We start from the raw sequence: 20,074 nt of genomic DNA, 5'->3' as shown, positions 1-20,074 counted from the left end.
GCAATAGTTGGTGCTGACATCTATTCCAGCCTAGGAAGTGTTACGAACAGCTGATCGGATCGGCAAAGTGTGTCTCAGGAATATTATGTTTTTGTTGCTGCAAGTGCTTTTTATGCATTTTTTGCAAAGCTATATGTGGAAGGAAACCGTGACCTAGGGCAACTGATGTCATAAGATGTAAGTACAACTCCTCCGGTTTCATATGCAAAAAAAATTAATTGTGCTAGCTTACATGGTTGCAGTTCTACTGGGATTTAAAAATAGTTACGCAAAACGGAGCGTGCCCGCTCTGACCGGCTTTAAAGTGTTAAATAAACTTAAAAAATAAACTTTAACTTTAAATATGTTGCTCTTCATAAAAACATGTCCTCTCAAAATTATGCAAGTTAGAAATATGTACATGCTGCCAAAACCCCAGAAAAAAAAAGAACGAAAGAATACACAAGCATGTAGAAGGAGCATTGCCTCAGGAATGGAACTAATAAACTGTGCGGCCCATTCAGTGTTGCACTTTCCCTTGAACGTCATTACACTGCAGCTCCATCTGAATCTGCACAGGTGCAGTTCAGCAAAGTCTGCTGACTTGGTTCAACATTACTTGGCAACAGAGAAAATGAGGCAGGTTGCACTGGTGCATTTGTGACAGCTTCACTTGAAATGCCTTCACCGCATCATACATGCCATGTCCATGAACTGACAGATTTCCTTGCTGAGCTCAAAAAATCTATTAAGAATTTTTATCCCAACTCAGTTAAATTTACGGTTTGCGTTACGGTGATAATTGCATGTTCGGTTTTTAGGACTTTACCACACAGCCTTTCTTGGTGTATGATCCAGTGATATGCTGTTAACTCACCGGTATATTTCTCCTCCTGCATCTTTACTCGCATCCTGCTGACTAGTCCACTTTTTTCACCGCACAACACAAGCACTACATCTGTTGTAATTCCCAACAAGTTTGTCCCAGGGCAGTTTCATGTTGGTTACACTTTGAAATACGTTTTCAAAAATGTCTTTTCATGTCGTTGTCCCGTGCATCGATTTAATGTTCAATATTTCCTCTCCACGGATGAAGATGGTCAGCTGTGCAATGTCCATCATGTCTACACTTTCATCCACAGCAAGAGAGGATGTAATAAAGTTTTTGCTTCTTTCACACAACTGTGTTCATGGCCATCTCACCAACCCGAGCAGCTCTTCAGAAACTCTCCCTCGTAAATAGCCAGGGTGATTTCGCTATCTCCTCTGCTACAACAAAACTTGCTTTCACAACACTGTTGCTCTGGTGAAAAAAGTCTGCTGAAATGTCAGATTCTTCTTTGACTCTTCTACTTTCTGTAGTTTCTGCTCTGCATTTAGGTTTTTCAGCTTATCCTGAGGTTTTGTGTCGTAGTGCCATCTTAAATTAAATTCCTTAATTACAGCCACATTAGCTCCACTAATAAGACACGTGTTTACCGGCAATGTCTGTAAACATATATTCAGTCTCCCACCGCCGGTGCTGAAAGGCCCTCCTTTCAGAATCAACTTTTCTCTCCATCATTGTGAGCGGCTAGCTTTGCAGTAATGGAAGTTTGCCTTGATTGACGCCGGAATGTTCCCAGTTAGCCTAGCGTTCAGCAAGGAGGCTGCAGCGCTGTATTATGGGATTTGTAGTTTGTATATTATTAGTGCCTCATATTGCTGGGCCATGCATATGAATAATAGTACATTTATATAAAATGATCTCGCAGGCCGGATATAAATGTACACTGGGCCGCAGACCTTGATTTTGACACATGTGCTCTAACCCCTGCTTTGTAACTGTTTTTTTCTTCCACTTTGTGGCCGAGTTGCTGTGATTCCTCAAAGCCATTTTGAAATAACAGAGCATATGTTGTGGAATTTTCCAAGGAACGAAAGAGATTCACAAATGGTGTTGTTCCTTTTACGGTACAACCCTTTAAATCAGTGACCAGGTTTGTAGAAGCATGGATAGGTGCTTGATTTAATGAGACTAAGAACAAATCATTGCCTTGTGACCTAAGGATAAAGGTGGTTTTGGCCTTCTGGACTTCATAGACCTGAACTGTACATTTAAGGTGAAAATGTACAGCTAAAGCTGTAGGCTAAAAGAATGCTTAGAATCTCCTGAATCATTATGGCATTTTATTCCACACAACATTTTTAGGAAAGATTCAGATTAAGTGGTGTGGCATAATATTTTTTTTTCCATATAGTGCATGTTGTCCCAGGTATCATTATAATTTTTTAAGCTTCATTACAATTCATGAATAAATTATTACAAAATGTCTTTTTTTTCTCCTCATGCCTCATATGCACTGTACATAACTATTCTATGCTATACATTAAAAGAGAGATGCCGTTTCATCAACAGGGAAACAAATTTATATCTGGATCCCACTAAATATGCCAAAAATGTGAATATTATGAATTATGAATTATGTATGTTGACTGTGCATCCCTCCAATTTCACATCAGTATTCTCCAATTATGTCTCTAAAATGTAAAATCTCTAAAATGTAGACTTAAAATGTGGACTTAAAATTAGATGTCTAGAAAGCTACTCTTTCTGTTGTTGATAAAAAAAAAAAATACATTAATTAATTAATTAATTAATTAATTTAAGAGTTCACGTCGCTAACCTGGTCACAGAGGGAATACCGTTGTGAACGACAGATGGGGTAACCCTGGGAACATCACTGTGAAAGCACAACTCTGCAGCAGAGACATTGAGCGGTTAATCGTTAGTATATGTCCGTTCTACATCCCCCGGGAATTCTCGCATGTTATCGTGATAACAGCGTATGTCCCTCCCTTGGCGAACGTGGATGCAGCCTGTGACGCTTTGAATACTGTGCTCAGAAGACTGCAGACACAATCTCTGAGAGCTCTTCTCCTAATATTAGAGGCCTTTATTCAATCCTCAATGAACTCCACACTGCCCACCTTCACCCAGTATGTGACATGCCCAACCAGAGACAGTAAAACACTGGACTTACTGTACGCGGGCGCAGAAGAGAGTTGACCAAAGTGCTGTACAAAGTAATAATTAAACAGTGGCATTAACATCAACAACAGGTAAGAAAATTAAAAGAAAATTAGGATAAAAGAATTGGTAACTCTGATGCAGTATTAAAAGCCAAAGTGAAAAAATATGATTTAAAATGTGATTTAAAAAGAGTAACAGTTGGGGCCTTTCTAATGTGGAGAGGTAGATTGCTCCACGTTTTAAGGCCTTATGACATCCTCCACACTATGCACTTGAACATATTAAAGTGATGAGCACCTCCTTTGTTGAATTATGAGTGTTTTAATCAACCTTGTTACATCTGTGGTGTTCCCTGTCAAAAGAGGCCGCCATAGAAAATGAATGGGACAAAATGTAAAAAAAATATTATATTACCTGACAAATACTTTAATTTCCATACATGACTTTTAATTTCTATCATATTTGCTTCATCTGGCTTTTTTATTTCTTCAAACTGTTTAAAGATTTATTGTGCAATTTAACTTTTTCTCATTTTGTACATATACACATATACATATAAAAATCCAGCAGAAACTCAGCATAACTAAAGGAGGATTCAGGGTCACCTGATCCAGCCCTAAAAGGAAAGTTTTAAGCCTTATGCTAATAGCAGAGATAGTGTCTGCCTCCCAAATCCAAAACTTTGTTAGTTAACATGTTTTCATTTTAATGAAAACCAGGAGAACCAAGTACAACCATGATATTAACTGAGAAAATGATTTTTAAAATTAAAAATTTGAGTCCAAACAGCTCTTTGTGTCTTTAAGACATTGCTGGAATTTAACTAAATGGTTTGTGTTATCTGGCTTCAAGGATAGATTGTCACGGTGGGTGTTTTGGAGGACCCAGGGCCCTTTATTAGGGCCAGTAAACAGTAAAGCAAAAATAACCAAACATAAACTATGGCAATAACCTAAACCCTAACCCTGGTACATGAAAGACTATGAAAACACAACAGGAGCAGAAAACGATGAACATGACCAATACCAGAGTCTTAAGAACTATGGATCATGACGTGTAGCTAAAGTGACAGGGATGGTAACAGATGACGCGACGCAGACTGAATGAAACACAGAGACTAAATACCCGCAGGGATGATAGGGGAAGTGGAAATACATGAGGGAGTTCAGCTGGCACCTAATGACAGGAAAGGGGAAGTGAAACTAAATACAATGAACAACCTTCACTATAGCTGTTTCTGTGCTGTGATGAGCTCTGAAACCTGACTGAAACTCTTCAAATAAGCCATTCCTCTGCAGATGATCTGTTAGCTGTTTCGACAACTACCCTTTCAAGATGTCAAGATTCAACATGTGTTTTAGAATTACCTTACCCCATCTTCACTGTTTCACATAAGACAAGTCTTGTGTTTACAATATTTTCACAATTTTTCCTATAAATAAACATTGTGTTGATGGCTTATGACATTTTAGCTTCATGTCTTAAACTACATTTGTCACATTGTGTTGCCACAGAGGCCACAGTAAGTATATTTTAAAAAATTGCAACAGCACTTTCATACCTGTAATGAGGCAGAGTAAATAGAACCGTCTCTCTCTTTCATGTTCAATTTTAACACACTGCTACCTTTTAAATTAGAAGTGATGATGTGAGGTGGGTGAAGTTTCGTCTTTCATGAGAAGAATAAAGACAATGAAATGACATGTGGTTGGGGTCATGTTTTATTTCATGCAAACTGACACCTTTTTATCAATTATAAATCAACACAATCACTGTTTATATAAAACCAAAATCTAAAACTTTAAAATTCTGCTAATAAACACAGAAATGCTCATTGTCTTGTGTCTAAATGCAACTCTTTTGACAGTTTTCTTTCTATACATCCATAGCTTCAATAACATTAAAACTCAAAAAAAATAACATAAGAGACTCATATATTCTTCATTTGTGGTTGTACAAAAGAAGCGTTTCAAACCCTTTTCTGTTAAAGCTGAGTTGGTACCTTCATGAACTGTTTCCAGTCAGCTGGCTACGGTTGATTCTGTTTTGAGTACCAATTAAATTTCAAAATACTCTTTTTCTTTTAAATGAATTATATTTGAAACAAGACATAATTTATAAATTGTTGCTCTTCTATATCATTTACTCTAATAAAATTTGTTCATTTATGAAATGCAATTATGAATAAACTAAAGTACCAAGTTTAAAAACGTCTTGTCTTTTTTTTTTATTTCACTTGCAGACACACTACTTAAGCTGTCGAGTGGCTGAGCATGTGACCACCAGTTAAAAATATATCTTATGTGCACATTCATTATGATACTCCACAGCCTTCAAACAACCTACATGTTGAACTGAGGGTGCTCAGCTACATACACTTTTGTATCTGGGTTTCTGGTGTGGTTACTCTCAGATATCACAACCTTCTGTTAAAAAAGAAGCTGGTAAAGTTTGCCTTTCTCTCTGTAAGAAGATTCAGCTGCTGAAACACAGGGTAACAATAATTGATTAATGACAAGACAAATGCTCACAAAAATATCACATAAATTTAAGTCTTGCCCAATAATTTCTGTCTGGAGCAGAAAATTGATGGACTGCTGAAAAAATCATTTATTTTTCTTTTTGTATCATTACATTGTTTCTTCAACTAGCTTTTTAAACAGCTACGGATGTTATAGTTACAAAATTTTCACATGTTAGGCAAATTACCTTTCATCAACCTTGCTTCTTGTAATGAGGGTATGCGTCACTTGGGCGTATTCAGTCATGCTGGCCCCTGCTGACATTGAAATATAGAAAGTTCAAAGATCATTGCAGAGGAAGATGAAAATTGTTTCCCCAGCTTGACTAGCACATGTCAAGGCTATTCACAAAGGACAGAGAGTGTAACATAAAATATACACATTTATGATATTATGTAAGTACTATGTATTTTGTAAGTATTATGAGATCATCATATTGTCTAGCAACAACATACCAAATAATAATGCCAAATTTACAGTGTTTCAGCACTAGAACATCTTAAAAAAAAGGACAGCATGATTTTAATTTCATGACAGTAGCATACAATATGTATTCACAAAGCCTCAACTATGTATGTTATATTATGACCAATGTTCCCTCTAATTTTTCATGTGTCTGAGCGAACACTCAAACTCCCTGAGTGGTCTCTTGGACCACTGTGAGCGACAGCAGACGTGTGCACTGTGGTCATGCCAGCATCGAATCCATCCAAGTTACATGGTTTATTAAAATAATCAAATTACAGCATTTACATTTATGTTAGACTACTTTTAATTAACTGCTTTAGCCCACTTACAATGGAAATTTAAAAAAAAATGTTCATGACCTGTGTAGTATGTTACAGTTTTTCTCAGTTGGTTTGGTGCATTTCTCACAACAGAATTACACTTTGCACAACAGTTAGTTCAACCTCCACAACATGTAGTCATTTTGGCACAACCTTGTGGCGGTTTCATGTTCATTTCGGCAAATGCCTTTGGACATGAAGCAGTTGAGTAAGTACAAATATCTAAAGAATGGTCACTTTTGACTTGCTATTCATCACTATCTCCTTGCGTTCATCATGAATGTCACAATTATTTATACTTGTACCGGCTGAATAGTCATTGTCCATACAACTAATAGTCTTCATTTCATTGCTTGTGTCAGTGCACTCAAAATTGTTGAACATCTTGTCAAACAATTTGTACACCCATTTTGCCAACCACATAGACACGTTCCTGACAAAATCAGGGCAACACTTGTGTGATAAACCATGGCCTCACAATGGCCGAGGCTGGTCAAAGGGTGCAGCCAAATGTTAGAATAGAATAGAATAGAATAGAATAGAATAGAATTCAACTTTATTGTCATTGCACATGCACAGGTACAGGGCAACGAAATGCAGTTTGCATCTATCCAGAAAGTGCTTTAGCCGTGATATATTACAATATATATTAGCAATAATATAGGTGTGTAAGTATAATTACAGAAATGGGTCTATTATGGTATGTTATAATGTACACAGTGTGAAGTATGTTATGAATATTCTATAACTATAAGTATGTACAGGCTGTAGTGAGTACAGGCTATGTACAGGCTATGAACAGGATATAAATATGAAATAAAAACTATACAGAAATCTGAGATATACAGTTATACAGAAATGTGAACTACGCAAGTTATAAACAGTTGTAGGATTAAAAATTATATGTACAGAATGATTATTTACACAGAACTATACAGTAGTGGTAAAGTGCTAGTGGTTGTGGGTGTGTGTATGTTCAGTCCATGAGTTTAATGTGGGTCAGATGTCAGGAGGCAGAGTTCAGGAGTCTGACAGCTGTGGGGAAGAAGCTGTTCCGGTACCTGGTGGTCTTAGTCCGGAGGCTCCTGTAGCGCCTCCCAGAGGGCAGGAGGGTGAAGAGTCCATGTGATGGGTGACTGGGGTCTCTGATGATTTTCCCAGCCCTTTTCAGACACCGCTTCCTGTAGATGTCCTTTATGGCAGGAAGTGGTGCTCCGGCGATGTGCTGGGCAGTTTTCACGACCCTCTGCAACGCCTTCCGGTCCGAGGCGGAGCAGTTCCCGTACCAGACTGTTATACAGCTGGTCAGGATGCTCTCGATTGTGCAGCGGTAGAAGTTCACCAGGATGTCTGAGGACAGGTGGTTCTTCCTCAGAGTCCTCAAGAAGAAGAGGCGCTGGTGAGCCTTCTTGACCAGCTTGGAGCAGTTGGTTGTCCAGGTGAGATCCTCGGAGATGTGGACTCCCAGGAACTTGAAGCTGCTCACACGCTCCACAGCCGTCCCCTTAATGTGGATGGGTGAATGTGGGTCAGCATTCCTCCTGTAGTCCACGATGAGCTCCTTAGTCTTCTCAGTGTTAAGCAGCAGGTTGTTTGTGTCGCACCACTCAGCCAGACGATCCACCTCCTCCTTGTAGGCGGCCTCATCGTTGTCACTGATGAGGCCAATCACCGTGGTGTCATCTGCAAACTTAATGATGGTGTTAGAACCATCAGCAGGTCTGCAGTCGTGGGTGAAGAGGGAGTAGAGGAAAGGGCTCATCACACAGCCTTGTGGTACACCGGTGTTCATTGTGATTGTTGATGAGCAGCGGTTATCCAGTCGGACATGTTGAGGGCGGTTGGTCAGGAAGTCCAGTAACCATTTGCAGATGAGGGAACTGATGCCCAGGTCTGTCAGTTTCCTAATGAGTTGTGAGGGGTGGATTGTATTGAATGCTGAACTGAAGTCTATAAACAGCATTCTGGCGTAGGTGTTGTTGTTGTCCAGGTGTGAGAGGACAGAGTGCAGTGCGATGGAGACTGCATCCTCTGTGCTCCTGTTCTGGCGGTATGCAAATTGGTGGGGGTCCAGGGTGGGGGGGAGACAGGATTTGAAGTGTGCTAAGACCAGCTGCTCTAAGCACTTAGTGATGATGGGGGTGAGTGCTACTGGGCGGTAGTCGTTGAGGCTAGATGGGTTGGAGTTTTTGGGTATGGGGACGATGGAGGTGGATTTGAAGCAGGCCGGTACCACAGCGTGGGCCAAGGACAGGTTGAATATGTCTGTGAGCACTCCTGCAAGCTCCCCAGAACACGCTCGGAGAACACGCCCGGGGATGCCATCAGGACCTGCAGCCTTGTGTACATTGATCCTGCTCAGCACCGCTCCTACATCGGTGGGGGAGAGAGTCAGAGGTTGGTGGTCTGGCGTCATGCCTGTTATGGTTGTGGTTGTGGGGTTCCCTCGCTCAAAACGAGCATAAAAGTTGTTGAGCTCATTGAGGAAGGAGACATCAGAGGATGCGGGGGAGGGTTTGGTGGTCCTGTAGTCTGTAATGGTCTGGAGTCCTTGCCACATGCGTCGGGGGTTGGAGTTAGAGAAGTGTTCTTCTACCTTCTTTTTGTAATGGTGTTTGGCTTTTTTGATGCCCTTCTTTAGATTAGCCCTGGCTGTACTGTAGGCGTGTGCATCTCCTGACCTAAAAGCAGTGTTGCGGGCCTTCAGGAGGAGACGAACATCCTGGTTCATCCAAGGCTTCTGGTTGGGGTACATGGTGATCCGTTTCTGGGTGGTGACACTGTCTGTGGTTTCGGAGATGTAATCCAGTACAGTTGAGGCGTACTGGTCCAAGTCTGTGTTGGTGAACATATTCCAGTCTGTGTTTTTAAATCTGTCCTGGAGCACTGCGTCTGTCCCCTCTGGCCACACTTTAATTGTCCTCACAGCAGGTTTCACACGTTGGATGAGTGGTGAATACCTAGGTGTAAGGAACAGGAGAGATGGTCCGATTGTCCAATGTGGGGAGGGTGTTGCTTTGTAGGCTCCAGCCAAGTTGGAATAAACATGGTCTAAAGTCTTGTCTCCTCTGGTGTGGCAGGAGACATGTTGGTGGAATCTGGGGAGGACTGTCTTTAAGTTGGTGTGGTTGAAGTCGCCAGCAACAATAAAAGCAGCCTCGGGTGTTTATTCTGGTGTTTGTTAATGGCTGCAGAAAGTTCTTTCATGGCCAACCTAGCATTAGCGTCGGGGGATATATACTGCAGTGAGTATGATCGAAGTGAGCTCTCTGGGGAGATAATAAGGTCTGCATTTGACCATTAAAACTCCGCATTAGGTGAGCAGTGACTCTCAGTAGTAGTGGAGTTCATGCACCAAGCATTGTTAATATAAATGCACAAACCTCCACCTCTGGTCTTGCCGGAGTCATCTGCTAGCCTGTCGGCTCGGTGTGTGTGGCGTCCTGCTAACTCGATAGCATTGTCCGGGCAGCTGTTGTTCAACCATGTTTCAGTGAAAAACATGACATTTGAATCCATAATCCGTCTGTTGTTAGTCATGGTGAGCCGTATCTCATCCATTTTGTTTGCCAGAGAACGGACATTGGCGAGGAAAATACTGGGTAAAGGCAGCCGATGTGGTGTTAGCTTTAGCTTAGCCCGTAGCCCTCCGCGCCTACCTCGCCTTTGTTTACGTTCTCGGCGCCGTCTGCGTGCACTTCCGCCCGGCCGGGGAGAGTGGGCAGCCTCCGGTGTTCTGGAGATCTCTGGGATGAGTCGGAGATCGGCGATAAAACTGTTGGAGTTGTGAGTCCAGATGTCCAGAATCTCTTGTCTGCTGTAGGTCAGCAACGCACAGCAATTCTGGATGAATAATCCGGTTAAAAGTAGATAAAAAACCGCTAAATAGCAGATTCTGGAGAGACACTGAGCCTCGCGTTGTTCACGTGCCGCCATCTTGGTCATAAAATGTTGGGAGAACTACTGTAAGTTCTATTATTCAGACATTTCGTCGGGAAAACAGGTGAGCATACTGTAATGTAGGTATTCAGCACAAACTAATTTGCTCTGCACTTTCATAGTCATACAGGAGACTTGCATTCGGACATGACCTTATAGATCTTTACATATAGACGTACTGTAACTGAAGCGCAGACTTGGCCCAGGTGTGGCGCAGTGTGCTGTGGTACAATACAGTAATGCTGTAAAGAAAGGAGTTTTGAATGATAGTCCTGTAACAATTACTGTAAGCATGTTTGCGCTTATTCATGTTTGTGTTTTTTCATCTGCATCTCAAAAAGGACTGCCAGACAATCTAGAAGAGGTGAAAGAGGTCCACTTTTGACTCCACAGCAAGAGGAAAGAACTTGTGCAATGGTGGCTGCAAACACCGCTTTGAGACTGAGAGAAATACAAAGAACTGTCGTGCATATGTACCTCTGTTTACTGTAAAAGTGTAGGCCATGTACTGCACTTACATTTATGCATGTTACTGTAACCCTTTTTACAATTCACACTGTACAATCTGTTGTGCCAAATGCACCATTACAGACTTTTTTATTCTCATCCTTTGTATAGCGTATCCTGGAATTGGAGGCCAGGGAACCCCTGCACACGTTTGTATATCTTGACGAAGCGGGATTCAATCTCGCAAAAGGCAGACGGCATGGACGAAATCACATTGGAGAAAGAGCCACCATTGATGTCCCAGGCCAACGAGGAGGAAATATTACAATGTGTGCAGCAATCTCAGAAAATGGCGTTCACACCCATATTCCTCGTATTGGTGCATACAATACACAACACCTGTTGGCTTTTCTGGACGCTCTTTATAGGGACCTAATCCCACAAAATGAAAGGGATGATCCTGGTGACAATCAGACAATGTATGTAGTGGTTTGGGATAATGTTAGCTTCCATCACTCTGCTGTAGTCAGGCAGTGGTTTGCAGCAAACGACAGGATGCTTATGGAGTTTCTTCCTCCTCACACTCCATTCCTAAATCCAATTGATGAGTTTTTCTCTTCCTGGATGTGGAAGGTATATGACAGGCATCCACATACCCAAATGACCCTGCTAGCAGCTATGGATGCAGCTTGTGATGACATCACAGCAGAGTCCTGCAGAGGGTGGATTCGACACTCCAGAAGATACTTTCCCCGATGCATCGATAGAGCTGACATTTGCTGTGATGTTGATGCAAATATGTGGGCAGACAGACAGGAGCGTCTAGATATCAATGGTTGATATGCAACAGTGTCTGTCTCTCAGGGGGTTTTTTTTGTTTCATAACTACTGCAGTAAGGTTTACTGTCTAAGTGAGTTTATGTTTGCTGTAAAATGTTTGATTTACTGTATTTCCCCAGTTGCACAATGCTGTGCACAATTTCAATTGAATATTATCAAGACTGCATATGAAGTGTCTTGATTTTCCTTTACAATTTATCAATCAATCAATCAATATACTTTATTACAGTTTTTCTCAGTCGCTTTGGTGCGTTTCTCAGAACACCATCAACATTTGCACAGCAGTTAGTGCATTTCCCAAAACAATTAGTGCAAACTGCAAAACCTAGTGGATAGCCTGCAAAAGCACGTCACATGCACAGAATTGATTATCCATACCGCAAAAGCAAGTATCCATGTCAATGAAACTGCCAGTGCCATCAAAATGAAAAGTCTTGACACCATCTGTATGAACAAGATAGTCAAATGGCATTGTCATGTTTCCACTATGACAGTTTATAATTTCAGTGTTTCCCATTGCAAAAACAATTGGTGACACCTGAAAATGCTGACGACAGCACTATGGCCTACCTGTACAGCCATCTGAAATGTGCAGTGAAGTCACTGTAGATGTTATGGGAGTCTTGGGAGTAACTGAGACACTGAATACGTACGTTTCACATTTCCATTGTATAGAAGTGTTTGTAATCCTACAGAATTGTGCAAAAGAAAAATATGCTACAGTCACTTGTTCACTGTAGAATACATGTAAACATAAAATCACCCATTTGGTAGAGCTGTGCACTAATGTGAACAATAAACAGCACATGTAACAGTACGGTAAATCATTCTGGCACATCCAGACGTTCCTGTCTGTCTGGCCACATATTTTCATCTACATCACAACAGATGTTATCCCTCGCAATGCAGCGAGGAAAGTATCTCCTGGAGTGGCGAATCCATCCTCTGCAGGACCCTGCTGTGATGTCGTCACATGCTGCATCCATGGCTGCTAGCAGGGCCATTTGCTCATGTGGATGCCGGTCATAAACTTTCCACCTCCAGGCAGAGAAAAACTCCTCTATTGGATTAAGGAATGGGGAATATGGAGGAGATATTCAACCAGAATTCTGTCATGTGCTGCAAACCACTCTCTGACCTGATGGGAGTGGTGAAAACGGACATTATCCCAGACAACAACATACTTGCTGAGTTGGCCTCCACCTCTCTCATTCTCAGGGACTAGGTCCCTGTAAAGAGTGTCTAAAAATGTCAGGAGATGTTGGGTATTGTATGGACCAAGAAGGGGGATATGGGTGAGGACGCCGTTGTCTGAGATGGCTGCACACATGGTAATATTCCCTCCGCGCTGACCAGGGACTTCAGTGGTTGCCCTCTGTCCAATGCGATTTCTTCCACGCCTTCTGCCTTTGGCCAGATTGAAACCTGCCTCATCAACATATATGAATGTGTGTAGTGTTTCCCTGGCTTCCAGCTCCAGTACACGCTTTAGAGAGAGACAGAAATGCAATGTCACAATATGCCTGTGTACAGTAACAAACAGTAATGCATGCATTTGGTAAAACACATTGTAGAGTATGTGCTGTGGAATTGCAAGTGTACTGCATGAAACTACGAAGTACTGTAAAACAGTTTGCAGTGCAGAACATAGAAGACCAGCTTTACCTGCACATACTGGTGACGGATCTCCTTCACCCTGTCAGTGTTTCGTTCAAATGGCACTTTATACAATTGCTTCATGTGGATTTCATTCTTCTTGAGTACTCTGTCAATTGTTAAAATTGAAACAGATTCAATATTGCCAAATACCGTGTAGTTCTCTATGACAGCGCTTTGTATTTCCCTCAGCTTTATTGCATTGTTTGCAATGACCATTGCACAAATGGCTTCTTCTTGCTGTGGGGTAAAAGGGCCCTCTTCGCCTCCGCGAGGTTGTCTGACAATCCTATGTGGTGCAGAGTGGACTTTTGTGAATTTGCAAATACAGTACAGTAACATGTGATGTGTCTGAGATGGCACAGTACAGTACAGTGAATTACTGTTTGCATACCTGTTTTCCCTACGGAATGTTTGAATGATTGAACTGACAGTAGTTCTTCCAATATTGGGTTGCACCCTTCGACCAGCCTCCTCCATGGTGAGGCCGTGATTGACAACATGGTCCACAATTGTAGCCCTTATTTCATTAGGAATCCGCCTATATCTGCCTCTTCTCCCTCTTCCCCTTCCCCTTCCTCCCCGCATCCTCACCCCTCTTCCACGGTGCTGACCTTCCATTTTGTGTCACAGAAGTGTAGAAATGGTACACACTAGCTCCTGCGCAGTTTATATATGCTTGCCAATTGGGGATTCACAGGATTCATCCACAATTGACAGTGAACAAGTTGTTTGTCATTGGTTACAACTGAACTTTCACACGCCTCCTCATGAGTGACAGCTGTAATTCACCTGAGATCAATTGTTCAATTTCGGAGCCATTTCCAGGAAAAATGATACAGAAAGGTATAGGATTTGCTTGACAGATGTCCAATATTTGGCATGTGATAACTAGTTCAACAATTTTGTGTGTGATGACTCAAGCAATGGATGTATGACTATTAGTTTTATTGGGAACGACTATTCAGCATCCATAGGTATGATTACTTTTGACTGACATGACATAAGCAAATGGAAATGTCAGGAAGCAGCAGGGAAATGTATGGAAGCAACTGATTCATGTCCAAGATCATTTGCAGTTTGTTCAGAGAGGGGAGAAATTGCTACTATGATGTGCACAAATGACTGAGTGTTGTGGAGGTTGAACTAATAGTTATGAGAATTTCAATTCTGATCTGAGAAACGCACCAAAGCGACTGAGAAAAACTGTAATCCCGAGGGAAATTAGGGTTACAGCAGGCAGCACGCTAATGGCGCATGCGCACTTACAAAGGAACCTTCTGACAAACATTACACAAACATCACATTGGGGAGACATGTCAGAAGGTAGGCTTATGGTTTTCAACATGCCATGCATGCTGTCCAGACTTCACATGTCATTGGGAAGCACCTACAAAGAAATCCGTCACAATGAGAACATGTTCAAACCATTTGATTTTGTGACCAAAGGTGCTGGTGTAATGACTTGTAATTGTGACAGCCCTGACACTTTGATTGATATAAGTACTTGCTTTTGATGAATATATTATCTGTTTTGATTAAGGGACTTGCTTTTGAAGTACTGACTACTTATTTTGAGCAACTGACTTTTCTTTTTGATGAAGTGACTCACTTTTGCAAGTTATCCACCATGTTTTGCAGTTTGCACTAATTGTTTTGAGAAAAGCCTTAGTAGTGGTGCAGAGATCTATTCTGTTGTGAGAAATGCACCAAAGCAACTGAGAAAAACTGTAACACTATTGGAAGTAAAAATAATTTGAACTCCAAGTTTGAAAACACAACATTCTTTCTTTTTTCTTTTTTTTTTTTTTAAAGCTCTAACTTGTATTATAAATATGATTATGTGGTCTGGTAAAGAGTCCTGTAACTCTGTCTGCCAAATACAGTAAATAATGACCAATGTTGGGCAATTATTATATAGTTACTTCTTCAAAAAAAGCAACTGAGTTTGGCAAACAACAACGTTTTTTGCAGCTCTATACCTAAAAATGCAGCCAAGGCATTTTTAAATAAACATTTCAAACTATTTACAGAACAATCAGCTGTTCTGCATCAAATCTGATGCCACATAAATTATTTGTGCCACTTCAAAAAATAATTTCTGTCCACTATGAGATAAAGGAGAACAACAGCCTGATACCTGCAGGCCTGACAACAGGAGATGTATCACTCCTGTAACACCTGTAACATTCAGCAGTCGCCTCATTGTTCTGACACACACAACACAACTATTGACTACACTACACACTAACTACACAAGATTTGTGCTAAATGTCACAAATCTCTCACATCTCAAAACACCGCCGTCACCCCTAAAACTTTGCCCCGTTTTTTAACAACTTCCCATATCATTTTTTGATTGGTCGACATGGTACTTTTTTCAACCAATAGGAAAGGGTGGGGGAGGGTTTTGGTTTTGGTTTCGCTCACAGGTGGATAGTGCTTTCCAGCGTTTTCCTTATAAAACACAGTTTTTACAGTTTCTTCCTGCAGTAAATATAAACAACGACAGTATTCAGGAAGAAAACCAAACATTGCAGATTTTTTTTTTTATCATAAGTCTGGTTTTACGTGGCCTATCAACACAATTTAAAAACTGGTATAAAGTCCACACTTTTTCCGTCAATTGTTCCGTCTGTCCTGCTCACATCTCCAGTGGTTGTGCACGTTGTCATTAACGTGGCTTCACTCCACATCAGCCATGCCGCTTTGCTAGCTAAAACACCGGTGTCGGCACACAAGGACGCTGTCATAGCCTGTTAACGACGTTGATTAGATGCGTATATACGAATATGAATCGCATTATTGGCTGGACTATGGGATAAGGTGGCATTGTTCTAATCCCATACGGGAGCATACTGACTAACACTGCAAAACAGAATTGTTAAAGTATTAATTTTAATTTCAATTCAGGTTAGATTTTTCTTGTGCGCAACGCAGATTTTCTGTGCGCAGAGACCGTGCCAGCTGTGCGCAATTGCGCACGTGCGCAGCTTAGAGGGAACATTGATTATGACATTATTGTGTTACCTAGTACCCACCTAAGAACAGCCTAAAATTACAAACTCTGAAACTCTAAAAGAAATGTAGCATGGGCATGTATTAGTTTTTAAAATCTGCAAAATCTAAAAAAGGTGTAAGTCTTCATTTCTACTCTGGAGTGACATCAGAGAGGACCAGTGCAATCAATGCTTATAGTGTGTTTATTGGTTTCAAAGCTAAACAAGAAGTCATGCTAATGATGAGCCATACTTGGTGTCAAAGAAGTTTCTTCTATGTGACGTCTGATGGTCTGTTGATGTTTCTGATGTTGAAATACTCCAGCCAGAAGGAGCAAAATAATCACCATTAAAACACAGAAGCCGGTGCCGAACACCAGGTAGAGGTCTAAGCGAAGCACTTCAGGTGGATCATCGGCTCCTGGAAAGATAATTGCATGCATTGTGTATTAGAGATAATTATAATGATGTAAATAAATGTAAACAATTTATATTAATATAAAAAAAACACAAACCCTAAACCATCAAGTTATGGTATACATTCATCAAATAATGCTTATCTTATCTACACATGAACTTCATGTTTATGCAAAGCTTTAAAATACATTTTAGATACACGGTTTTTAATTAACTTACTTCCAACAGCTAGCCAGCTCTCTGGTGATTCTTCAGTCTTAGAGATGCTGCATTTGTAGAAGCCTTCATCAGACTTGGAGACAATGGGGTTCATCATCTTTCCTGTTGAACCAATCCCAATGAAGGCGCCATTTTTATAGAATTCAGCGGTGAAATTGGGGTGTGCATGCTTCTTTTTACAAAGCAGGGTCACATTATCTCCCTCCAACAAAGGATAGGCAGGACTCTCCAGGATCACAGGACCATCTGAATGTGAATGGCACATGACTTAAAACGTTTCTCATAGAAAACTTGATTTCTAAAGAAAATATGTAATCTTTCAAATACTACAGGCAATAGGTCATATATCATTTTTAAGAAAAAATGCATAACACATTATACAAACTTTACTGTGATGAAGATTCTTTTGTTATCAGAGTAATGCTTAATTTCTAAACTTAATAGTGTTGTATTTGCTACCAAAAACAACTGACCTAAAAATTGGTCATATGTCATTCCTTAAGAGAAATGTGTAAAATGATTCTTATTTACCTGTTTAAACACACACACACACACACACACACACACACACACACACACACACACACACACACATGCACGCACAACTGTATATGACATACCAAACCAACAGATCTAAAAAGTGGATGGACTAAATATGTTTTTATATTTTTTTTGGTGTATGTGCATACCAGTTACAGTGATGTTGACAGTGTTGCTTCTTTGTGTTCTTCCCATTTCACACCAGTATTCTCCACTGTCAGTTTTTGGATATGCATTACTAATATTGCAAGGCCCAGTAGCTCTATCCCAGGTTGGAGCACATGTTCTAATGTCTCCATTTATCTTTTTCATCACTCTCCATCCAGTCAGTCCATTTAGCCCTTCACAGCTGATTGCTATAGATTCTAATTCAAAGAATTGTTGTCTGTTTGGAACAACTTCAGGAAAACCTGGATCTAAAACAGAAAATCAAGATGTGTTAGTGCTTCTGTCTTTCAACACACAAATGGACAATATTACTATATTTACTGAAACAAATGCACTTGTATGTTGTATTTTTAGGTTTTTCTTAAATACCGATTTTTTCCAAAGTTGTATTCTAATATAATGTTGTGTTGGAATGTATTATCCTTTTGCAGCTCTATTTTAGCCCAAAAGTACCTTTCAAATTGTCATGAGACAATATTTACCTATTATAATTTTGTTATAAATAGATCAATATGAATTTTTTACTACTTACTATGTGTTTGAGAGTCACTGAACTCAGCTACTGTAACTGAGATCAACAGCACATTAATCACTGTAGGGATTAAGAATGACAGTTAAACATTTCAACTTTTTGAATATTTTTTCTTCATCATTAGTGTTGATTCCTGCATTTAGAACTGAGCAGTTACAAATTCCATAATTAATTCAATAATATTTATGAGTGTGTTTTAGATATGTTAATTTGCCCTTTAATTTCATACGTGCATTTCTTCAATAGTTGATTCAGTATGTTTGTATAGATAGACAACGATCAGTACTCACAGACTCTGATATCACCAGCTCTGATCTCCATGTTGTCTTTCTGCTGACTGTGTGAGTGTCAGACTGAAATGAGATTGTGTTGTTTGTAAGAACTTCCTCTTCCTGTGTTTCTGGTTAACTCACCGACATGTTTTAGTCTTCTTGAGAGAGAGAAATGCTCTGTGTTTTAAAGAACATCTAAAAGGACATAAGCAGTGTGCATAACAGGATAAACAAGGATGTGGTTTCCACTCTATTTACAAGCAATCGAATCAAAAAGCCCCTAATTCAGCCTAATTGTGATTGTTTTATGTACTGTTCTTTGTTTCACATGATTAAAAAATGTCTGTTTCTATGCAGCGGAAGAATGTATAAGATCACATAATAATCATGTATATGTAACCCTGCCAGTCCAAGGATCACCCTTGATTCTGCGTTGTGCGATTTTGGTTTGGATTGGAGTGCACAGTAGAAAGACCGGCCAGGTACAGGCATTCAATATGTGGTTCAGACCACACCACTTATTTAGACACTGGGGCACAAAAAACTCCAACTCAGCTGCTGGCATCTTTACAACATTTTTTGGTTTCAGGTACGTGTATGAGGCAAAATTTACATAACAACGGTACTAGCAAACTGTAGCTGAAGAACTAAATCTTCATCTTCTTCATCATTGCATCAATGAGTCCTCTGTTAGCAAGCAGAAGTGTAGCCCCATTTCGCCACAGACATTTCTAAATGAAACATAAACACACTCTCATCAGACAGTATATGAACATCTCAATAAATACAGTATATTCATAGTTTGACTGGACAATCACCATTTTACAAAGTATAATACTGATTTTTAAACTAAACCCATGTGGAATGTCATGACAGTGCCATGATAGTGCTTACTTTGCAAAGCAATCACAGAAAACTCTGTGCCAAGCACAAACAGGGAACTTGGTCTAGGGTGTCCTGTAGGGGACAATTGTCAAAATTGCTCAAATCTACAGTGTATATGCAGCTCAACAGTGACACCCTGTGACCCAGATGCAATAGCTTTATTTTAATACCAAGATTGTTTACATGGAGTTTGTTATAGCAAAGAAATACTGTTCATTTTGGGTGTGGTGTTTTTAAGCGGGAAGCTCAGAAAGAAATTTGAGATTCAAATAACAGCTATTCATTTCTGCTGAAGATATTTGAAAGGTTAACATGTGAAAAATTAAATAAAAAGCAGCTTTTTCTTAATCAGTTTCCATTAAATATTTATATTTTTTGGAATAAATCATGGAATAAATAAAGAGTGCATAATTGCTTTCTATACATACAGTATATACACGGGTGTGTACAGTAAGGAGTATAAACAGCACGCTGTGGTTCAGCAGCAGGCAGTGTTGGGAAGGTTACTTTTAAAATGTATTCCATTACAGAATACTGAATACATGCCCCAAAATGTATTCTGTAACGTATTCCGTTACGTTACTCAATGAGAGTAACGTATTCTGAATACTTTGGAATACTTAATATATTATCATGCTGTTTACAACTACATGAATGTCCTATTGCTGTGATTTATTACTGTTACTGAAGGTCCGCGGCTCCGAACCGTAGTAAAGGGACCTCTGGCTAATACGTCGGGTTCCGTGTCGGGCTGGAAGCTGAAAACTAGCTTTACTTTGTTGTCTGGGTCAACTTTGCTTGCCAGAGACAGAGAGAGGCGTTGAAAGGCTGCTCCAACGGAACTTATTTTTTCCGGAG

The 20,074-nt window shown here is 40.2% G+C and overlaps 1 protein-coding gene across 3 annotated transcripts; it reads right to left on the bottom strand.

The window, feature by feature from the left end:
* Positions 1-4,711: 4,711 nt before the first annotated feature.
* On the bottom strand, positions 4,712-19,130 carry LOC120434450 (low affinity immunoglobulin gamma Fc region receptor II-b-like). Of its 3 annotated transcripts, none has more exons than XM_039602572.1 (7): positions 18,350-19,130; positions 18,060-18,119; positions 17,509-17,775; positions 16,820-17,065; positions 16,437-16,604; positions 5,702-5,771; positions 4,712-5,474 (listed from the first exon to the last, which is right to left on the bottom strand). In XM_039602572.1, the coding sequence occupies exons 1-7, from the start codon at positions 18,378-18,380 to the stop codon at positions 5,468-5,470; spliced, it is 849 nt and encodes a 282-aa protein (XP_039458506.1). In that variant the 5' UTR covers positions 18,381-19,130; the 3' UTR covers positions 4,712-5,467. The 3 variants fall into 3 exon arrangements, with proteins under 3 accessions (XP_039458506.1, XP_039458510.1, XP_039458516.1); XM_039602576.1 differs by having other exon boundaries at positions 5,702-5,768; XM_039602582.1 differs by lacking the exon at positions 18,060-18,119.
* Between the last annotated feature and the right edge of the window lie 944 nt (positions 19,131-20,074).

The sequence above is a fragment of the Oreochromis aureus genome, linkage group 3 (assembly GCF_013358895.1).
Source record: "Oreochromis aureus strain Israel breed Guangdong linkage group 3, ZZ_aureus, whole genome shotgun sequence".
NCBI lineage: Eukaryota > Metazoa > Chordata > Actinopteri > Cichliformes > Cichlidae > Oreochromis > Oreochromis aureus.
The sequence above is the reverse complement of the archived record's forward strand: the minus strand, read 5'-3'. Positions and strand labels throughout refer to the sequence as shown.